This window comes from Achroia grisella, unplaced genomic scaffold (assembly GCF_030625045.1).
Source record: "Achroia grisella isolate CSIRO2021 unplaced genomic scaffold, CSIRO_AGI_Agris_v1 utg660, whole genome shotgun sequence".
Lineage (NCBI taxonomy): Eukaryota > Metazoa > Arthropoda > Insecta > Lepidoptera > Pyralidae > Achroia > Achroia grisella.
This window is the reverse complement of record NW_026712984.1, coordinates 5,362,228-5,379,974: the sequence shown is the minus strand read 5'-3', so window position 1 is coordinate 5,379,974 and position 17,747 is coordinate 5,362,228. Positions and strand designations below refer to the sequence as shown.

Genomic DNA, 17,747 nt, shown 5'->3' with positions numbered 1-17,747 from the left:
GTTAACTGAGATATGACGGACAATAGGGATCCGTTGAAAATATTGTTCTGCAGTGACTTATTATATGTATGATGATAATTATGTGTATGACGAGATAGTGTTTTAGTCTTCAATATATTATAATTTATATAACATTTTAACACATATCATCTTTTTATTCTTCATATAAATTAATGTAGGCTGCAAAATATATACTATGCTACTTATTACAGAACCAATGGAAGAAAATGACATACTGCGCCGGTTTTAAGTAATATAATGAAGGCAAGGTAATGATAATATTGTTGCGAAATATAATATTCTATGAAATGATTGTATGTTACAAAAATATTTTTTTGAAACTTAATAAAGATAAAACTAAATCACAAAATTATTTTTTTTATTAAAAATAATAAAAAACAGTCAAAAGGTATAAATATACAACGGTAAATATACATAACTACATCGGATTGAAGAGAGGTTGGAACCAATAGTAATGATTTTTGACCCTTTAATTAAATTCGTATTTGTCAGGCAGGCAGGAATTGGTCTTCAGTTGTTCTTTACATCCTACCGCCCTTTCCCACTCGGCCCCATATCGTTCGGTGACGCTGATCTTTTAAAGCCATCGAATGTGTCCAATTGTATTAGAGTAGTTTAAAAAATAGGGTACACTAATTATTCTGAATTAAATTGTCAATGATAAAATCGAGAAAAAAATTAAATAACATTGATTGACAGCACTACACGACATTTATCAGAGTAGAGTAGGGATTAAGGCACAGGCACATAACAGTATTCAGATTTAAGTTATATACTTAATTTCTTCTTATATTCTTATTTATTTGGATCAAGGGCGTTGTTTGCCCTTTTGGTATTATAACACTTACAGCAAATTTTAAATATTTAATATGGGGAATTTAATAAGCATTAATATGGAAGAGAACTTTAAAAAAAATCAAGAATTTATTCAGTCCATGAGTAAAATAAGGGTAAGTGTTCTATTATATAAAATAAATGTACTTGTCCTCGAATTTATTTGAGTTATACTTAAGGTACTTTAAAATAATAATAAAAATGTTATAGATTTGGGCGATTAATTTTATTATATATACTTTAATTTATTTATATTTAATTTTAAATACAAAATTTACTAAAATAAAATACCATATAATTTCTCGAGTAGAGTAGGAAATAATCTGTAAATGTGTATTTTTTTTTTATTTTTTTTATCTAAATTAGTTTATAGTTTTTGTTTTCAAATAAATATGTTATTTATGTGATATTTCGTTGTATTTTAGATGGAGAGACAGATTCAGTTGCAATACCAGATACAGGAGCGTCAAATGGCAATGCAAATAGCTAAAAATAGAGACTTTTGTTTATGGTTTACTACATTTTATGTTACGGCTGCTGGTGGTTTGTATACTGGGTAAGTTAATATCCTATCCATACTTCATAAAAAAAAGATAGATCTATAAATCATAATAGTATAGAGCATGTTATTAAGCATATTTTTATACAAAAACCCTTAAAATCATTATATAGTATAAAACAAAGTCACTGTTGCTGTCTATCCGTCTCTATGTATGCTTAAATCTTTAAAACTAAACAATGGATTTTGAAGCGGTTTTTTTTAACTGATAGAGTGATTCAAGAATAGAATAGAAAATCCTTTATTCAAATAAACTTATTTTAAGCACTTTTGAAGAAGGTTTATATATATATATAATACATGTATACCTGTGCGAAGCCAGGGCGAGTACCTAATGTAAAAAAAACAGGGAATTGTTATGACTATCATAACAATTTCCTGTTTTATTTTCTATACATTAAAAAATGCCACTACTAAATCTGTTGCATAGCTTTAAAGATTTAAGCATACATAGGGATGGACTAACAGTGAGTTAATTTTTTACTATGTATTGATTCTACACTTTTTTATATGTATTACCTTTTAAGGGGGTAAACTATTTAACCCCAATTAGCCCCAATATACACTGATAGTGTAGGCAGGTACACCATTCTATGAACATCCTTAAAAATACAACTCGTGTTCTTACTTTCAGTTTCCGAAGAACAAAGAGGTCCTATCTTCTATTTCCACTGATACCATTGACTTTTGTGACATTATATTACTGGGACCTTGCTTATGGCAACAAGATACATAGGATCAGAAGTGAGTACAGCATCCTAAGAAATTTTTATTTTAAATCTATACATATAAATAAAATTGGAGTGTCTGTGTTTGTAATATTGAAATAACCATTTTTTACTACATGCATATGGCATACAATGTGGTATACAATAAACACGGTTACAATTTTTGTCAGTCTGTCTGTTTGTTCTGGCTAATCTCTGAAATGGCTGGACCTATTTTGACGGTACTTTTATTAGCAGGTAGGTGATGTAGGCTTAACTTAGGCTACTTTTATTTTAGAAATTAAATTAAAAATTAAATGAAATTCCACGCCGGCGAAGTCAATGCTAGCAAATGCAAATGCTGAGCCGATTTGGCTAATTTTAGTTTTGAAATATTCGTGGAAGTCCAGGGAAGGTTTTTACTGTGATAAAATATGAAGAAATTTCATGTAAAATAGTAAACACAATAATTTTATTTTACCATACAAATGGCTGATACCTGTCAGGGTTCGTTCAGAAATATATTGCAGAACTTCAAACTTCAAAAAACCTTTGACATATTTAATTTTGAGGGGGAATGGAGTTTGCTAGTTAATAATTGCTAGTAATGGGTCAGCTAGTTAATTTTTATAACTCTTTTCTAATTTTAGTGGAAGCTGAGCATATTATGACTCATGAAGCAGACTCGTTGGAGTGGCCTTGTGGTCTGCCATCGCCGTCTTCAATAGACCAAGGCGTTATGGAAACAGAAGAGAAGAAGAAGATTCACCCTCCACTTCTCTAATGTGAAACACTCTTATTGGGGGCCATTAATTAATTATGTCACACTTTAAGGGGAAGGAGGTCGACAAAGTGTGACAAAGTCCCTAAATTAATGTATCTAAGTATTAAAACACTAAATTAGATCTATTAACGAAAATAATTGAAATATCAAATTTCCCGTCTATGTCATAAGTACGCGGCGAGTCTCACAAGTGTGACCAACTGTGACAAGGTGTGACGTAATTTATTAATGGTTCCTTAATTAATTTGTTCATATGTGTGCCTTCACCAATTGGTAGTGAAATGGCAGTTTTATAAGAGTAGTGAAAAATAGTAAATGCTAGATTAAAAAAAATACACGTGCCAGAATAGGCCAGCGCGGGGCTTGCAGCAAATTATTTTAAGACGCCCAAGGTTTGAAAATCGAATTTAAAATTCAATTAAATAAAAAATAAACGTCTATTACTTGATTATATGCCAACGAAGACAATGGCATTATGGAGTGAGTCCTTTTGCCTTTCCCTGACATGGGAAAAAAAGTGGTTATATTTTTTCAGACAGAAATGAGGGCGCAGGACCAGTAGCTTTTGTCACTTGCTTGCAACATTATTGTTATAACTTTACCACAATAGATTTTAGTTGCAGTGGTGCTGCTAATTTTACTGTTCTGCAGAGAGAATATTACTAAGTTTTCTATACTACAATAATATTAGGGAAAAACGAAGTTTGTGAGGTTTCAGGAGGTAATTTATGGACCTACTGATCCGATTTAGAAAATTCTTTGACTTATCTACAGCCACATTATTTGTGAGTGGCCTAGGCTGCTAACCATTACGCTACCACCAATAGGAGTTAAGCGTGAAACAACACAAACAATTTTCGTCTCGTCACAATTTTACGATTTTATTATATGTAATAGTAACGAGAATATTATAAGATTAGTCCAAGACATTACTTTTATGAAGTAACAAATTACCTTCTTGTTATTCAATTCAATCTTTTTATATATTAGTAATATATTAATCACAACGCGGGCCATTATTTGGAGACCCCTGAATTAGGGACCGTTCTTTGATCACGTGAGGCTCGAAATGCTAAAAAAGCAGCTCCTTGCATGATCGATCGCTTTCTTAGTTCTCACTGTCTATGTAATGCGATACAATAAATTAGTCATTATTATAATAAGATGTTATGAACTCTTTCTTAATGTCTATATAAAATATTTTAATGTACCTTTACTATTTCAATTTTAGGAACTTCTATTTTTAGTCTAACCACACATATAATAATAATAATCATCATCTTTATTTGTCTCAAATATAAACTAATACAATTGCTGCTAATAATTAAATTTAAAAGTAATGAACGAGACAAAACGGTCTATAACTCAGAGGAGGCAGTGAGTCCACCCTCTCTATCCCGACGACCTTATAATGGCAGTTAATCTCCCCACGGGTCCGCTCGTTCCGTCCCGACCACATTTTTATACACACACACACGACACCGTTCTCGCCGGCAAAGACGACGACCCCAAACACATCATACCGCGCAATCAAACGGGCGACTGCGCGCGCTCGAGTGCTCCACCCCGGTCGCCTCTCCGATCGTTCCCCTGTCCAATTCAAACGGGGATCGATATTACGACGGCCTGAGCCAAGGTTCGAACCCCTAGCCCTGTGCCCTCAGACAAAAGCCGTATCCGTCAGGCGGGAGTCGGCCTTCACCCGCTCCATAAGTCCTTCCGCGGGTTTGGAGAGCCATCTGCACTCGCCCACTTATGGTCCGGTGAAGCTGTAAAGGCCATCTGCGGACAACAACATTGGAGTAGTCCGAAAAACCTTATGCATTTAGATTAGTCTATTAAGTCATAGCATGGTAGGTTAAATGTACGCTTAATATTTAATTATGTAAATGAATTATTTTCTTCATTTTAATATTTAAAATGAAGAGTTTATATATTTTATTGTTTCGTTTATTGAAATATAATTTCTTAAGTAAAAATTGTTATCCACTGTTTTAAATTTGAAGCGGTCAATATTTATACGTACAATTAGGAAAAATCACAGATAATTGTGCTTTCTCCCGGGCTACGCAGGCAGAGCACCAGTGTAGGATAAGATGAGTATGAGATCAGGTCAGTTAGCCCATCGTGACAAATGAGCCAGGAATTTATCACGATGTTTTCCAGAGAGAACCGCGTGTAGGTTAATCTGCCATGGTACATTGCTAGCATTAGACCACTTTACTAACAATTTCCTTCCCCTCAATAAACTGTATTAAGAATACGTGAAGATACTGTGAGTATAGTTTGCCGAGATGAATATCGAGCGAGTTTTAATAGTAGCAACAAACGAACACGTGTGAACGTGTTTTAAATTTACCCGCTGCTCTTCAGTTTACCCGTGATCATGGCGGTTGAAACACTGCCGAAATATCGAAGACTCAATAAAAATAAATTTAACGTGGTTAGAAAGGTGGTTTAAGGTACAATAAAGAGTTATAAATAAGAACCCTTGATTTTTCCTAATTGTACGTATAAATTATTGTTTAGTTTACTTTTAAGAATTTGATATATACTTTTATCATTTAAAATCATGTTTTGAATATTTTTTATCTTATTTGATTGTTATACAGCGATTATTGTAAACGAATCTAGAAATAAAAGTATTTCCACAGTTATATATATAAAAATATTGTGTATCGGCCTCGTTGGTCTAGTGGTGTAGCACTGCTTTTCTACCGATGGTAGCGGGTTCGATTCTCGCTCAATACAAACGTTTGTATTCACGAGTATTGATGTTTGTATTAGTGTGAGTGTTTTCGATGTATATGATACCTGTGCTTACAACAAAAAAATGTATTTCTGTCACTTGGTTTGTGCCCATAGTGCAATCTCTTCTTATTTTGGGACTAGATGGCGTTATGTGATTTTTCCTTGGTTATTAATATCAGTTGTGAAATTTAAAATAAATAGGGTATTTGTTGTTAATTTGTTATATTTATGTTTATTGTATAAGTTTAATTACTCTATCATCATTCTGGCAGATTACTTTCATTCGATAAATTTCCATAGACTATATTAATAAGGCTGTATAGATAAAATTTAAATTATTTGAAACACGTTATTCCAAGTCTTAAGTACCTAGTAGTAATTTTAAAACTAAAGCCAAGTCAAACTGTAGTATTGATAGACAAATAAAAATCTTATTCAATAATTAAAATTTTACGATGTAAATTGTTGTTTTGGGGTAATTGTTTTTGTAAATTTGAATTGATGTTAATAAATTTTACTTCGTTATTACATGTGTATTTATTTTGTTTGAGATGCATAAAATGTTTATTGTTATTAATTATTTATGGCAACATTACGAATACACGTTATAATGAAAAAATGAATTGTTAACACTTTAACTAGTGATCCCTTAGTGGCCGAAATTCGACCATATCTACCTAATTTAATATTCAGTAGGACTATAGACAAATAACACAAGCAATATGATTTTTTATGCATAATTTTATTAAAATATTCTGCACTGCTCTATATCTTAATAATATTATAAACGTGAAAGTTTGTGAGTAGATATGTATGGATGTTAATTTCTTTCACGTTAAATATTTTTTTTTGCTTGATGAAGCTTTACAGGAATATAGCTTATGCATCAGAATAACACATGGGCTAAATTTTTTATTGAAATTTAACACGAGCAAAACAGCGGGCACAGCTTGTATTACAAACGTTATGTGTATGGATAGATATTTGTTACTCTTTCACGCAAAAACTACTGAACGGATTTTGATTAAACTTTTCAGCTTATACATCAGAATAACACAGACTATAATTCAATAAGATATGTAAATTGGGCAAAATATTATGATTAATATAAAATTCTCTATTTCTTCATTAAGTTGTTCTTCTGGTGATTCTGTTTCGATATCATGTTGAATTTCTTGTAGTTTTCGTAATGTTTCTTGAAGCGATTGAAGTCTTGACTGAATTTCTTCTTGAGGGATTGTTTCGTTAGTGGTTATATAATTTTCTAATTTTGTCGGTAAACCCCGTAGCGAGGCTCGTGTTTTCTTAAATTTTTTTATATCGATAGTTGACATCGTCGCCAATTTATAAAATACCTGTATTTACATAAGTTAATTTATTAGAATAGAAAATTATGGACATATGTCAAATAGAAATATTTCATATTATAAAATATTCGAACTAGCGACTGGTGGCCAGTATATGACAATTAGTAAGTGTGAGGCAGACGAAGATGCGCGGTTTACGTAGTATTAAATATTTACTCTCTATGACTCGAAAACGTTCTCAGACGCTACCTTATTAAAAATGAATCATCAAATCAATCGATAATTCCATTCTTATCGATTACACAATCTACATATATATTTGTTGTCATATCAATGTCCCAGTACTAAGTTGACATTTGCAGTTACCCTGGTAACCAATAGTTGTTTAAATCGGCCACCGCCGTAAACAAATGAAATTCGGTGGACTGGAAATCTTGAGCGTGCATTTAACGCAATATCTACTCAAAAACGATTGTTTAATTCATTGTGTAACAAACATGTTGTTTAAAAGGTGTGTATGTTGTATTTTATGGTAAGTTTTATAATATTATAAGTCCATTCTTGGATATTTCTTGTAGGGACAGTTTTATTGTAGTGATGACACTTTCGGAGATGGAGTGCTATTGATCTGTTTACGGTTGCTTAGCGTTTATTATAATCAATATTTTAAAATGATCGGCGTCACGCTCATGCCTCATATTCAAATTAGAAACGATATGAACCGAAATTTACATTTTATCTGCTAATCACGATATAGGTATATCCGACGTTCGCTTTCCAGTCGGCAAAATGCTAATATTTAAACGTTCCATTTTAGTTCCAAATTCGACTGTTGGATAGCTTAAGATTCTGTCGTTTTGAAATACTTACTAATGAACTATAGCCAGCAAATCGTCAAGAAGGACGAACGCAAAAAGGATGGCATACCAAAGCAAGTTCAAAAGAAGAGTCCAGAGAAAAACATGTCCGAAATAGATGAGCACATTTTAAAGAGATTTGATATTAAAAAAAGACTGGGTAAAGGTGCGTATGGAATCGTTTGGAAGGCTGCAGATAAGAAAACAAAGGATGTGGTCGCTATTAAAAAAATATTTGACGCCTTCCGTAATCAGACTGATGCGCAGAGAACGTTCAGGGAGATCATATTTCTACAGTCATTCCGCAATCATCCCAATATTGTGAAGTTGCACAGTATTCATAGGTATGTATATAATGGAATTTTCATAACTACAAATAGGTATATATTTATTTTTTTTAAGGGTTGATTATAGAATGTTGCCCTCGCCTGCGCTAACGAGGCACCAGTGGAGGATGATGAGTATGAAGTCTGGTTCGTTAGCTCATCGTGGCCTTTTTAGGCATTAAAGTTTATGACGAACTAGCTGTACCCGCGACTTCGCACGCGTGGAATTTAACTTTATTTTCTAAAATAAAAGATTTTTCCAAAATAAAAGTAGCCTAAGTTACTCCTTATTACATCAGCTACCTGCCAAAAAAGTCCCGTTAAAATCGGTACAGGCATTTCAGAGATTAGCCGGAACAAACAGACACAGTTCCAAAATAATAGTAGCCTAAGTTACTCCTTATTACATCAGCTACCTGCCAAAAAGAGTTCCGTCAAAATCGGTACAGCCATTTCAGAGATTAGCCGGAACAAACAGACACAGACAATAATTGTAAAAAAATGTTATATTGATGTATTTATATTCATATGCTTGTATTAAAATCGGTTATTTCAATATCTATTACAAACAGACACTCCAATTTTATTTATATGTATAGATTTATGAAATGAATACCTAAATTATGTATGTGTTCAGGACCGAAAAAACCGACTTAAATCTTTAACGATTCTCATTCAAAAAATGTATGGGTATATCTATATATATATAAAAATGAATTGCTGTTCGTTAGTCTCGCTAAAACTCCAGAACGGCTGAACCGATTTGGAAAATTTTAATCTTGAAATATTCGTGGAAGTCCAGGGAAGTTTTAAACGGTTACAAAATATGAAGAAATTGCATGTAAAATAGTGAAAACAACACTTATATTTCCCCGTATTTTCCATACAAGCAGCTGATATCTTTCAAACAGGGTGCATTCAGAAATTTATTGTTTAACTAAACTTCAAAAAACGTTTCACATATTTAATTTTGAGGCGCAACGGAGTTCGCGTGGTCAGCTAGTACATTATAAATATAATACATTCTGTATGTATTGATAAAAAATGTATTTCTGTCATTTCGGGCCTATCTTTTTCTTATACTACGTTGATGGCAAACAAGCATACGGCCCATCTGATGGTAAACGGTTACCGTACCCTATGAACGCCTGAGACACCAGAGGTGTCACGTGCGCGTTCTACCCTTAAGAAACCTTCTTGGAAAACTTATCTTACACTTCAACCCAAAATATATATAATACAAGCTGCTTGGCGAGGCTAAGGATTCACGCAGAGGTCTACCTAGGTAACTGGTCTGCAGAAATGGCAATGCATACGACATACTACGGGAGGTATAATGCATAGCACACCGCCTTACTTCCGATGGTCGCGGGTTCGATTCCTCGCACGATGCAAACATTTGTATTTATGAGTATCATTGTTTGTATCTGGGTGTTTTTATGTATATTATGTATTATATTATATTTTTATAAGTTAAAAAGTATTTGTTTGTTATCTAGTACCCATAACACGAGCTTTGCTTAGCTTAAGACTAGATATCTCTAGAATTTTCCATGGTTATTATTATTATTAATTACAGAGCATTGAACAACCGCGATATCTACCTCGGTTTCGAATATATGGAGACAGATTTGCACAATGTGATAAAGCGCGGGAACATACTCAAAGACATACACAAGCGGTACATTATGTACCAGATGTTGAAAGCAACAAAGTACATACATTCCGGCAACGTAATACACAGAGATCAGAAGCCTAGTAATGTTCTTATAGACAGCGCTTGCAGGTATGACATTGTGCCTACACTTGTAAAAAAATTCTGTCAACACTCGACACCCTTCCATTAATACCTCTCCACATAACATAGATTTAAGTTCAGTATAAAGTCAGTCCACGTTACAATTCCGCTGTAAAATTTCTGTCAAAACTCAACACCCTTGCATTAATTTACGTCTCCACATAACATAGATTTAAGTTGAGCGTAAAGTCAGTCCATGTTACAATTCCGCTATAAAATTTCTGTCAACACTCGACACCCTTCCATTAGTTTACATCTCCACATAACATAGATTTAAATTGAGTGTAAAGTCAGTCCACCTTTCAATTTCGCGTCGAATGTAATGTAATAATGTAAAATAAAATGTAATAAACTTAGTCATGTACAATAAATAGTATACATTACACTTGTATACTCACTACCTACATAAACAATAAACACATAATCTCATAATATATAACACAACAGAGGTAAGAATAACCACCGCGCTACAGTATCAAGAGAAGTTACAGGTATTAATCATAACAAGAATAGTTGCGAGGGATGAAGGAGTAGATAAATTAGCAAAATTGAGAATTTTCATTCCATTACACTTATTATTAATAGTGCATCTGCCTGCGGTAACGGTTTATATTGGCAAGGCATCAGTGGAGGATGATAGGATGAGCATGAAGTCACGTTAGATGGCCCATCAAGACAAATTCATTGTCAAGCGCACCGAGCGGAGTTCAACCTGATTTGGTACCTTACTAGCGATGGAGTAATTAGTTCATATTACTAATGTGAAGTAATGTGAACTAATTAGTCCATCGCTCCTCACCCCCTTCCCCCTATATCGCAACATTGTAATTAAAATTTATCAAACAAGTGTAAGGAAAAACCCCTAACAAAATGTTGTACCAGGGTGAAGCTGGCTGACTTTGGACTGGCTCGGTCTGTGTCCAGTATGTACTCGGGTGGGGAAGACGGAGCCGACCCCTGTTTAACTGACTACGTCGCGACCAGGTGGTATCGCGCGCCGGAGATACTTATCGCTAGCAAGAAGTAAGTGTAACATTGATTGTTGTGTATGTGGGAAAGAGAAGGAGGCATTATTTCGTCTCTAGCGCACACTGTTGGTGTCATGAAACCATTATGCAGCGAGCGGCGAGTGAGAACAGCTGTGTGTGTTTAAGAGGCGATAATTAAAGAAGAAGGAAGACGAACAGTACAGATAGATAAGTTCTTTATTAACCAACTAAAAGCACATAGCATAATTAAGAAGCTTTATGTGCGGCAGAAGTGAAAAGGCAACCAAGTCATCATAAATAAACAGATAAGTGTGTATCACTGCTATTCTTTTGGCTCCTACAGTTAAATATATATATGTATTAAACGTCGCATTGAGGCAGTGAAATTACAGCATATGTATAACATTTTAGTCTCCTGAAATGCCAATATATGATGGATATCACGGGCGTCACATGATATCGTGAGGTCCGTAGTGCAGTTCATGTATATGGGCGACAGTTACCACTTACCATCAAGTGGGCCGTTTACTTTTAGTCTATTTGTATTACATAAAAAATTATAGCACTGTCTTTTTCAATCGTATTACTGAACTATTTTGGTGACAGCACCTTTTTAAATGGATTTTTAGATTCTAATAAAAAGTATGTTTTTTTTTCAGCTACACAAAAGGTATCGACATGTGGTCACTCGGTTGCATATTGGGGGAAATGCTAATCGGAAAACCGCTATTTCCTGGAACTTCTACCGTCAACCAGATAGAACGGATTATGGCGACTCTACCCAAACCATCATCTGAAGGTAATTTTTCAATTAGAATTGTGAAGGTATCGGTACAGTTGTATAAAGTGTGATTGTTTGTATGGGCGTTTTCTACATATATTATGTATGTAAGTATCTCTATCAGTTATTTAGTACCCATAATATAAGTACAGCTTAGCATGGAACCAGATGGTGCTGTGTGAATTGTCAAAGGTAATTAATATATCTTGATGCCATAGAAATCGGGAAAATGTTTGGTGTGTAATGGGATGGCGTCAAATGATCATTATTCATTCAAAGATTGAACATATATTTTATCCTTCTTACAAAATACAATAATAGATGGGACACTGTTACCCACTTTGCAATAATATATTGCGTGAACGTATATTTATATATATATATATATATATATATATATACCTATACATACCAATACATATACATACAATATATATACAAATCAATGGGGTTTTTTCAAGAAGGATAAGTTTCTTAAGGGTCGGCAACACGCACGTGACACTCTTGGTATTTCAGGCGTCCATAGGCCGCGGTAACCATTTACTATATGGGCCTTACGCTTGTTTGTCACTATCATATAAAAAAAATATATTATTGCTCGATTTTCTTGTGTTCACACAGCTTTCCGAATGAGCGGTATATTAAAAAAGTATGACCATTCAGAAGTTCTTACATTTATTTTAATTTTAATAAAGAATGTTTCTTCTTTGTTCAATTCTTCCTTTATGCAGATATATCAGCGGTATGTAGCGGCTATGGCTCCTCATTAATCAGGGAACAGGCGGCGTCAGCTAATGGTGGAACCTCGCTCGCCGCCATGCTGTCTTGTGCTCCACGCGATGCAGCCGACCTGGTCCAGAGGCTTCTAGTCTTCAATCCAGCTAAAAGACTTAGTGCTGAAAGGGCATTGGACCATGAATATGTTGGGAAGTGAGTGCATTCTCTTACCAAACATCGAAATAAGAGATTTTCTGTTTTTATTTATTTTACACCACACACACACCCAACTAGTTCAACGATACCGAGCAATAATGAAACTACCTTCCCTTAATATTCATTAACTATCGGATTCCTCTCCAATATCAATATGAAACCTAACACTACTGCCGAAACACAGCTTATAAAGGAAGTTGCTAGGCAGTTGAAAGTCTACCTCGATAAAAAAAATTTGAAATCCTTATCTAAATATTTGATTTCTGGTAGATTCCACCGTGTGCGAGACGAGCCGACCCTACCATCAGATGTGCTGTTACCACTCAGAGACGACAAACAAGTGTCCGTAGATGACTATAGGAACAAGCTATACAGCATCATGGCTAAAGGATCCAATTCAAACGGCCAATTGAAGAAGATGCACGCGTAAGTTAATTTAAGAATAGAATAGAAGAGCATCATCCAATACATAAAAAAAAAACTTTTTTGATATTACTGACTGACTCTCAGGTGAAGCAAATACCGATATTATATAAAAAAACGGCACGCTTTTAGCTACGTTGGATTAAAAATATGCTAAACGTAATGTAAAGCGTTACGTTCACCAAAACATAGACAGTTAACAATGTCTACAACAACAAGCTACAATTCAGCGACATCTAGTCCCAAGCTAAGCAGAGCTTGTGTTATAGGTAACGTGACCAGACGTCCCGTTTTAAACGGGACTGTCCCTTTTTATAACAACAAGTCCCGGTGTCCCCGAAATTAACTCTGGGACGCAAAATTGTCCCGTTTTTGGAAACTCGGTGAAAATATGTTTAGTCGAGCGGGCCGGTTGTGATGTAGATTATTGTTGATAATTAAGGTGAATATAAAAAAACGTGCCATTTTTATATTGTCTTGTAGACAAGCAATTAAAGTTTTTAAATTAATTTAAATTATTTTTACCTTTAAAGTTTTAAATTCACAAAGAAGTATCATATATCATTTTAAAAGTATTTAGATAATGATTAAGACGGCGTGATTAATTTAATTGACTTATAAAAGGTGGCAATTCTAGCTTCTAATTTTTAAAAATGACATTTTTCTATTTAATCGACGATACGTCCTCTCCTCTAGGTTGTCTGTAAGAGACTGCATATAGCGTGAAGACTGCCTATTGTAATTACTTTTCTATTTACTGTATTTTCTTATTGTTTATTTTGTGTACACAATAAAGAGTTAATTATTATTATTCTTTTATATATGTTACATCTCCTTTTTTACGGGGGTAATACTTTTTTTTTAAAGAATTAGATTTAATAAATTGTTTCCTTTATTGACTGTCTATTAATTGATATAAATAAATGTCCCGTTTTGAGTCAAAGAATAAATGGTCACGTTAGTTATAGGTATTAGTGATATAAATACTTATAGTTATAAATAGGTACTTACTATTTTTTGTAAATATGTACATAATAAATAATAAACACCCAGATACAAACAATCATCTTCATGAATACAAATGTTTGTAGTCGAACTCCCGATCATTGGAAGTAAGAGTCTTTTGATCCAAGTCATATTCGAAATATCGATATTCAGTGTTGCACAAAATTCTTAAAAATGTAATTTTGAACAACATTTATTTAAAAGAGCAACACGTAACTTTTCTTCATTCTTCTTGTGATGAGTCTGCGTTCCGAATCTCAAAAAATGTGACTATTTAAAAGTCGTAGCAATTTAGTAGCTTCAATTATGTTTAAAACTTATGCTCTTAAGTTTAAAATTAGTTTAATAGTTTTAAACAAACCTCATTTTTTTAACTATGATGGCAAACAAACACCATCCTGGTGATGGACAAATCCATGACAAACACCATGATGGTGAATGGTTGCCGTAGCCTATGAACGACTAAAACATCACTGTCACGTGCGCGTTACCGACCCTTAAGAAAGCCTTTTACAATTACAGCAGCAAATCCCATCCCCCACCTTCAACCGCCAACAAAAGCACCAAGTCCACCCATGAAGCAGAAAAATATAATCCGAAGACGGTCTCAGCCGACCAGAAAACACGCGCTAAGAAGCCACTCAAGGAGTATAGGTCAGAACAGATCATTAACAAGCCCATTCGAGCCACGAAAGTTTATAACCACGAGTGGCTCGAAACGAGCTGTCAAGGGGATTACTTCCAGCCAGTATCTCGCCAGAGTCCATCAGATCAAGGCTTCATGAGCGGAAAGAAGATGCAACAAAGGAGGAACTCTACGTCATTCTCGACGGTTACCATAGGCGGTGATGCAGATTATGGACTCAGGAATCAGAGACATGGGGTCATCACGGCCAGTGCGTTGATGGATCTCCGTACAAGCATACGATGAGGTAGAGGTCAGTGTATTGGGATGAATCTCAGTGTAATAGGCCAGGAGCTGATGACATTTTTTTTGCAGGTATTCAATTCGATTTTTCACTTGTTCACATTCTGTATGGAAATTATTTTATACATGGACATGTTGTCATTACAGTATGTGTATTTTTCATGTTTTCAGATTGATCTTTTATATACACCAACTTTTGTACTTATATAGTAGCTTGTCTTGCACCAGTTCTCTGGCTATTAAATCTGTAATTACTGAAGTCTGCATAATGTCAAATGTGACAATTCTTTTTATTAATATCAGCACTTTGTTTTTGAAAATTTAAGTGTTTTACTGACAAACATAACACTTAACATTATTATAATTAATGTCAAGATATAGATGCAACTGCGTCTAATATGCCTGAAAATATATCTTCACGACTTGTTTATTATGTGGGGTAGTCAGAGGCATTTGTCAACTATCGAAATAATAACACATAACCTTACGCATTTCGCAGAGGATGTTTTTCAAAATGGCAGGAAATAAGTCCATCGTTGAATTAATTTAGGCTGTTGACAGTTAGCCATTTATCATCCTGGAACTAAAGTAAATTCAACAATCACACAAATAATGCTTACATTAATAAATAAAGCTCAATAAATGAATACTATTATACCTCAAAACAGCGTTGGTTTCAACCGTAATATATGTAGATGCCGAAATTCGGTTTCGATTTTTGTTGCAATAACTATTTGCGGTCAGACACTGGTCTATTTTAACCGACTTCAAAAAAATTAGTTCTCAATTAACTTGATTTTATTTTTAAGTTCCTTTTAAAAGACTTCAAAAGATGAGTTTCTCCGGATGGTTATTCCGGAGTAATGTTTTTAGCTATAGATATTTTATACTCATGTTTTCGTTATTTTTTATTATGTTGGCGTTAAAATTTATTGTTTATTTTATTTCTCTTTATTCGTTAATTTATTTCTATAATCTATTGTTTTTTCACAGAACTGGTATAAATGTATATTCCTTGCCGTTGATCATCATAGACAAAATGAATATATAATAAATATACTATGAAGCACAAGAATAATAACTTTATTACTATGATTGAACGTCAATTAAACAAAAACTCAACCATAGAGAAATTAATACCATGTTTTATAAGAACTGGCAATATAAGACTTGAAACCAAATTGAATCTAGGCTCTTTACCTTGTAATAACACTGCCATATCACACTCTTTATATCTAAACAACTAGTTCATAAAGTCTAGTTTCTTACCGACAAAAGGTGATTTACAAGTTTGTTTGAGCTCTATGCTATTAATATTATTAGCTGTCTTTACATGTACACTCTTACATGCGAATATGTCTTCACGCAGGAAAGAATATGCATGTAAATATCGACATAAGGAATGAGAAAGATCCCGCACGCTAGTTCTACGAAACGACTTGACCGATCCCATTAAATTTTGTGTTATAAAAATATTATGTAGGTCGTAATTGATAAGGATGGTACCACTCTATATTGTAGTTTTTTGTTTTGCAGAATTTTTTGTTTATGTTGTGTTGTTTGTTGTTTGTATTGTATTTTTTTTAAGATTCAAGATATAAAATAAATATGACCCTAAATGATTGATGATATTTGATGGTAGAAGAACCCTATCATCCTTCTACCCTTTTATCTACCCCTATTTTTTAATAGTGATATTAGTACTTCGATGTACTCGAAACAACGTGGCCAGGTTAACTAGTATATATATAAAATTTTTATATTTTTCTGTTTTTGTTTTTATATCAATTGCCTAGTCAGTTTTTGTTTTAAATTATTAAGTAACGAAATCCGTCCAAGGACAATATTTTTAAGAGTTTTAGATAATGTTATAGAAAGTTACAGACACATAGGTAAATTGATGTTTTAGATACACTGAGTTGAGGTGTGTTTAAAAGAATTATATTAGTTAATATTACACTTGAGTGAAAAATTGTGTATAAAGTGCAATTTGTATGAAGGTAAATGTATTTTACGGTAGGGGTTTAAGATTTTATTTTCTAATTCTAATGCTGTTGGCCGCAGCTGGCCTTTACAGCTTCACCGGACGTAAGAGGGCGAGTGCAGATGGCACTCCAAACCAAAGGACGGACTTATGGAGCGGCTGAAGGCCAACCCCCGCCTGACGGATATGAGTTTAGTCTGAGGGCACCGCTAGGGATTCGAACGTCAGCTCAGGCTGTCGTAATTTCGATTGTTGAATGGGACGCGGGAACGATGTGAGTGAGTAACAAACATATACACTTTCACTTTTATATTATTAGTAGTAGAATAATTACAATGATGTACCAAGATGAATGTAACCTGTGGACCTTTGCAACGTTAACGCAACTTTACATATCGATAAAAAATATTTCTATCGAATGTCGATTCAGTAACCTCGTTGCAATGTCACGGAATTGTTATTTTACCGAAATGTGCCTGATCCATTGGTTTATTATACCTATATTTCTAATAGATTATAGTTGAAGATTAGTATAATCAATTTATTAGAAATATTCCAAATTGTTTTTGAAAATTGATACTTAATATAGATATTAATTACTAGCATGGAATTAATAAGAAAATTCAATCTATTCACTGCCTTAAAATATCCAATGTAGAATTTTAAACATTACTCATTATTAATCATAATTATGTATGCATCATTATTTATATTGTTAACCGGGTCTTAACATGAATAATTTTATGGTAAATAAAGGTGA

The 17,747-nt window shown here is 33.7% G+C and overlaps 2 protein-coding genes across 2 annotated transcripts; both read left to right on the top strand.

Annotated features, from left to right (window-relative positions):
• The first annotated feature begins 752 nt into the window (after nt 1-752).
• On the top strand, nt 753-2,957 carry LOC131849812 (plasminogen receptor (KT)). The gene is made up of 4 exons (XM_059199934.1): nt 753-971; nt 1,281-1,411; nt 2,049-2,158; nt 2,772-2,957. Exons 1-4 carry the CDS (start codon nt 891-893, stop codon nt 2,903-2,905), a joined length of 456 nt encoding a protein of 151 aa, XP_059055917.1. The 5' UTR covers nt 753-890; the 3' UTR covers nt 2,906-2,957.
• A 4,416-nt stretch (nt 2,958-7,373) lies between these two features.
• LOC131849650 (mitogen-activated protein kinase 15) lies at nt 7,374-15,529 on the top strand. The gene is made up of 8 exons (XM_059199762.1): nt 7,374-7,474; nt 7,781-8,164; nt 9,726-9,932; nt 10,827-10,967; nt 11,593-11,732; nt 12,446-12,644; nt 12,918-13,073; nt 14,598-15,529. The coding sequence occupies exons 2-8, from the start codon at nt 7,836-7,838 to the stop codon at nt 15,004-15,006; spliced, it is 1,581 nt and encodes a 526-aa protein (XP_059055745.1). The 5' UTR covers nt 7,374-7,474; nt 7,781-7,835; the 3' UTR covers nt 15,007-15,529.
• Nucleotides 15,530-17,747: the final 2,218 nt, after the last annotated feature.

Bases quoted from the DNA above. Each gene is read 5' to 3' on its own strand.
- LOC131849812 (XM_059199934.1), top strand. From the start codon at position 891: ATGGGGAATTTAATAAGCATTAATATGGAAGAGAACTTTAAAAAAAAT. The intron at 1,412-2,048 runs GTAAGTTAATAT...TCTTACTTTCAG, and splicing joins GCTGGTGGTTTGTATACTGG to TTTCCGAAGAACAAAGAGGT. The intron at 2,159-2,771 runs GTGAGTACAGCA...TTCTAATTTTAG, and splicing joins CAAGATACATAGGATCAGAA to TGGAAGCTGAGCATATTATG.
- LOC131849650 (XM_059199762.1), top strand. From the start codon at position 7,836: ATGAACTATAGCCAGCAAATCGTCAAGAAGGACGAACGCAAAAAGGAT. The intron at 10,968-11,592 runs GTAAGTGTAACA...TTTTTTTTTCAG, and splicing joins ATACTTATCGCTAGCAAGAA to CTACACAAAAGGTATCGACA. The intron at 11,733-12,445 runs GTAATTTTTCAA...TCCTTTATGCAG, and splicing joins ACCCAAACCATCATCTGAAG to ATATATCAGCGGTATGTAGC.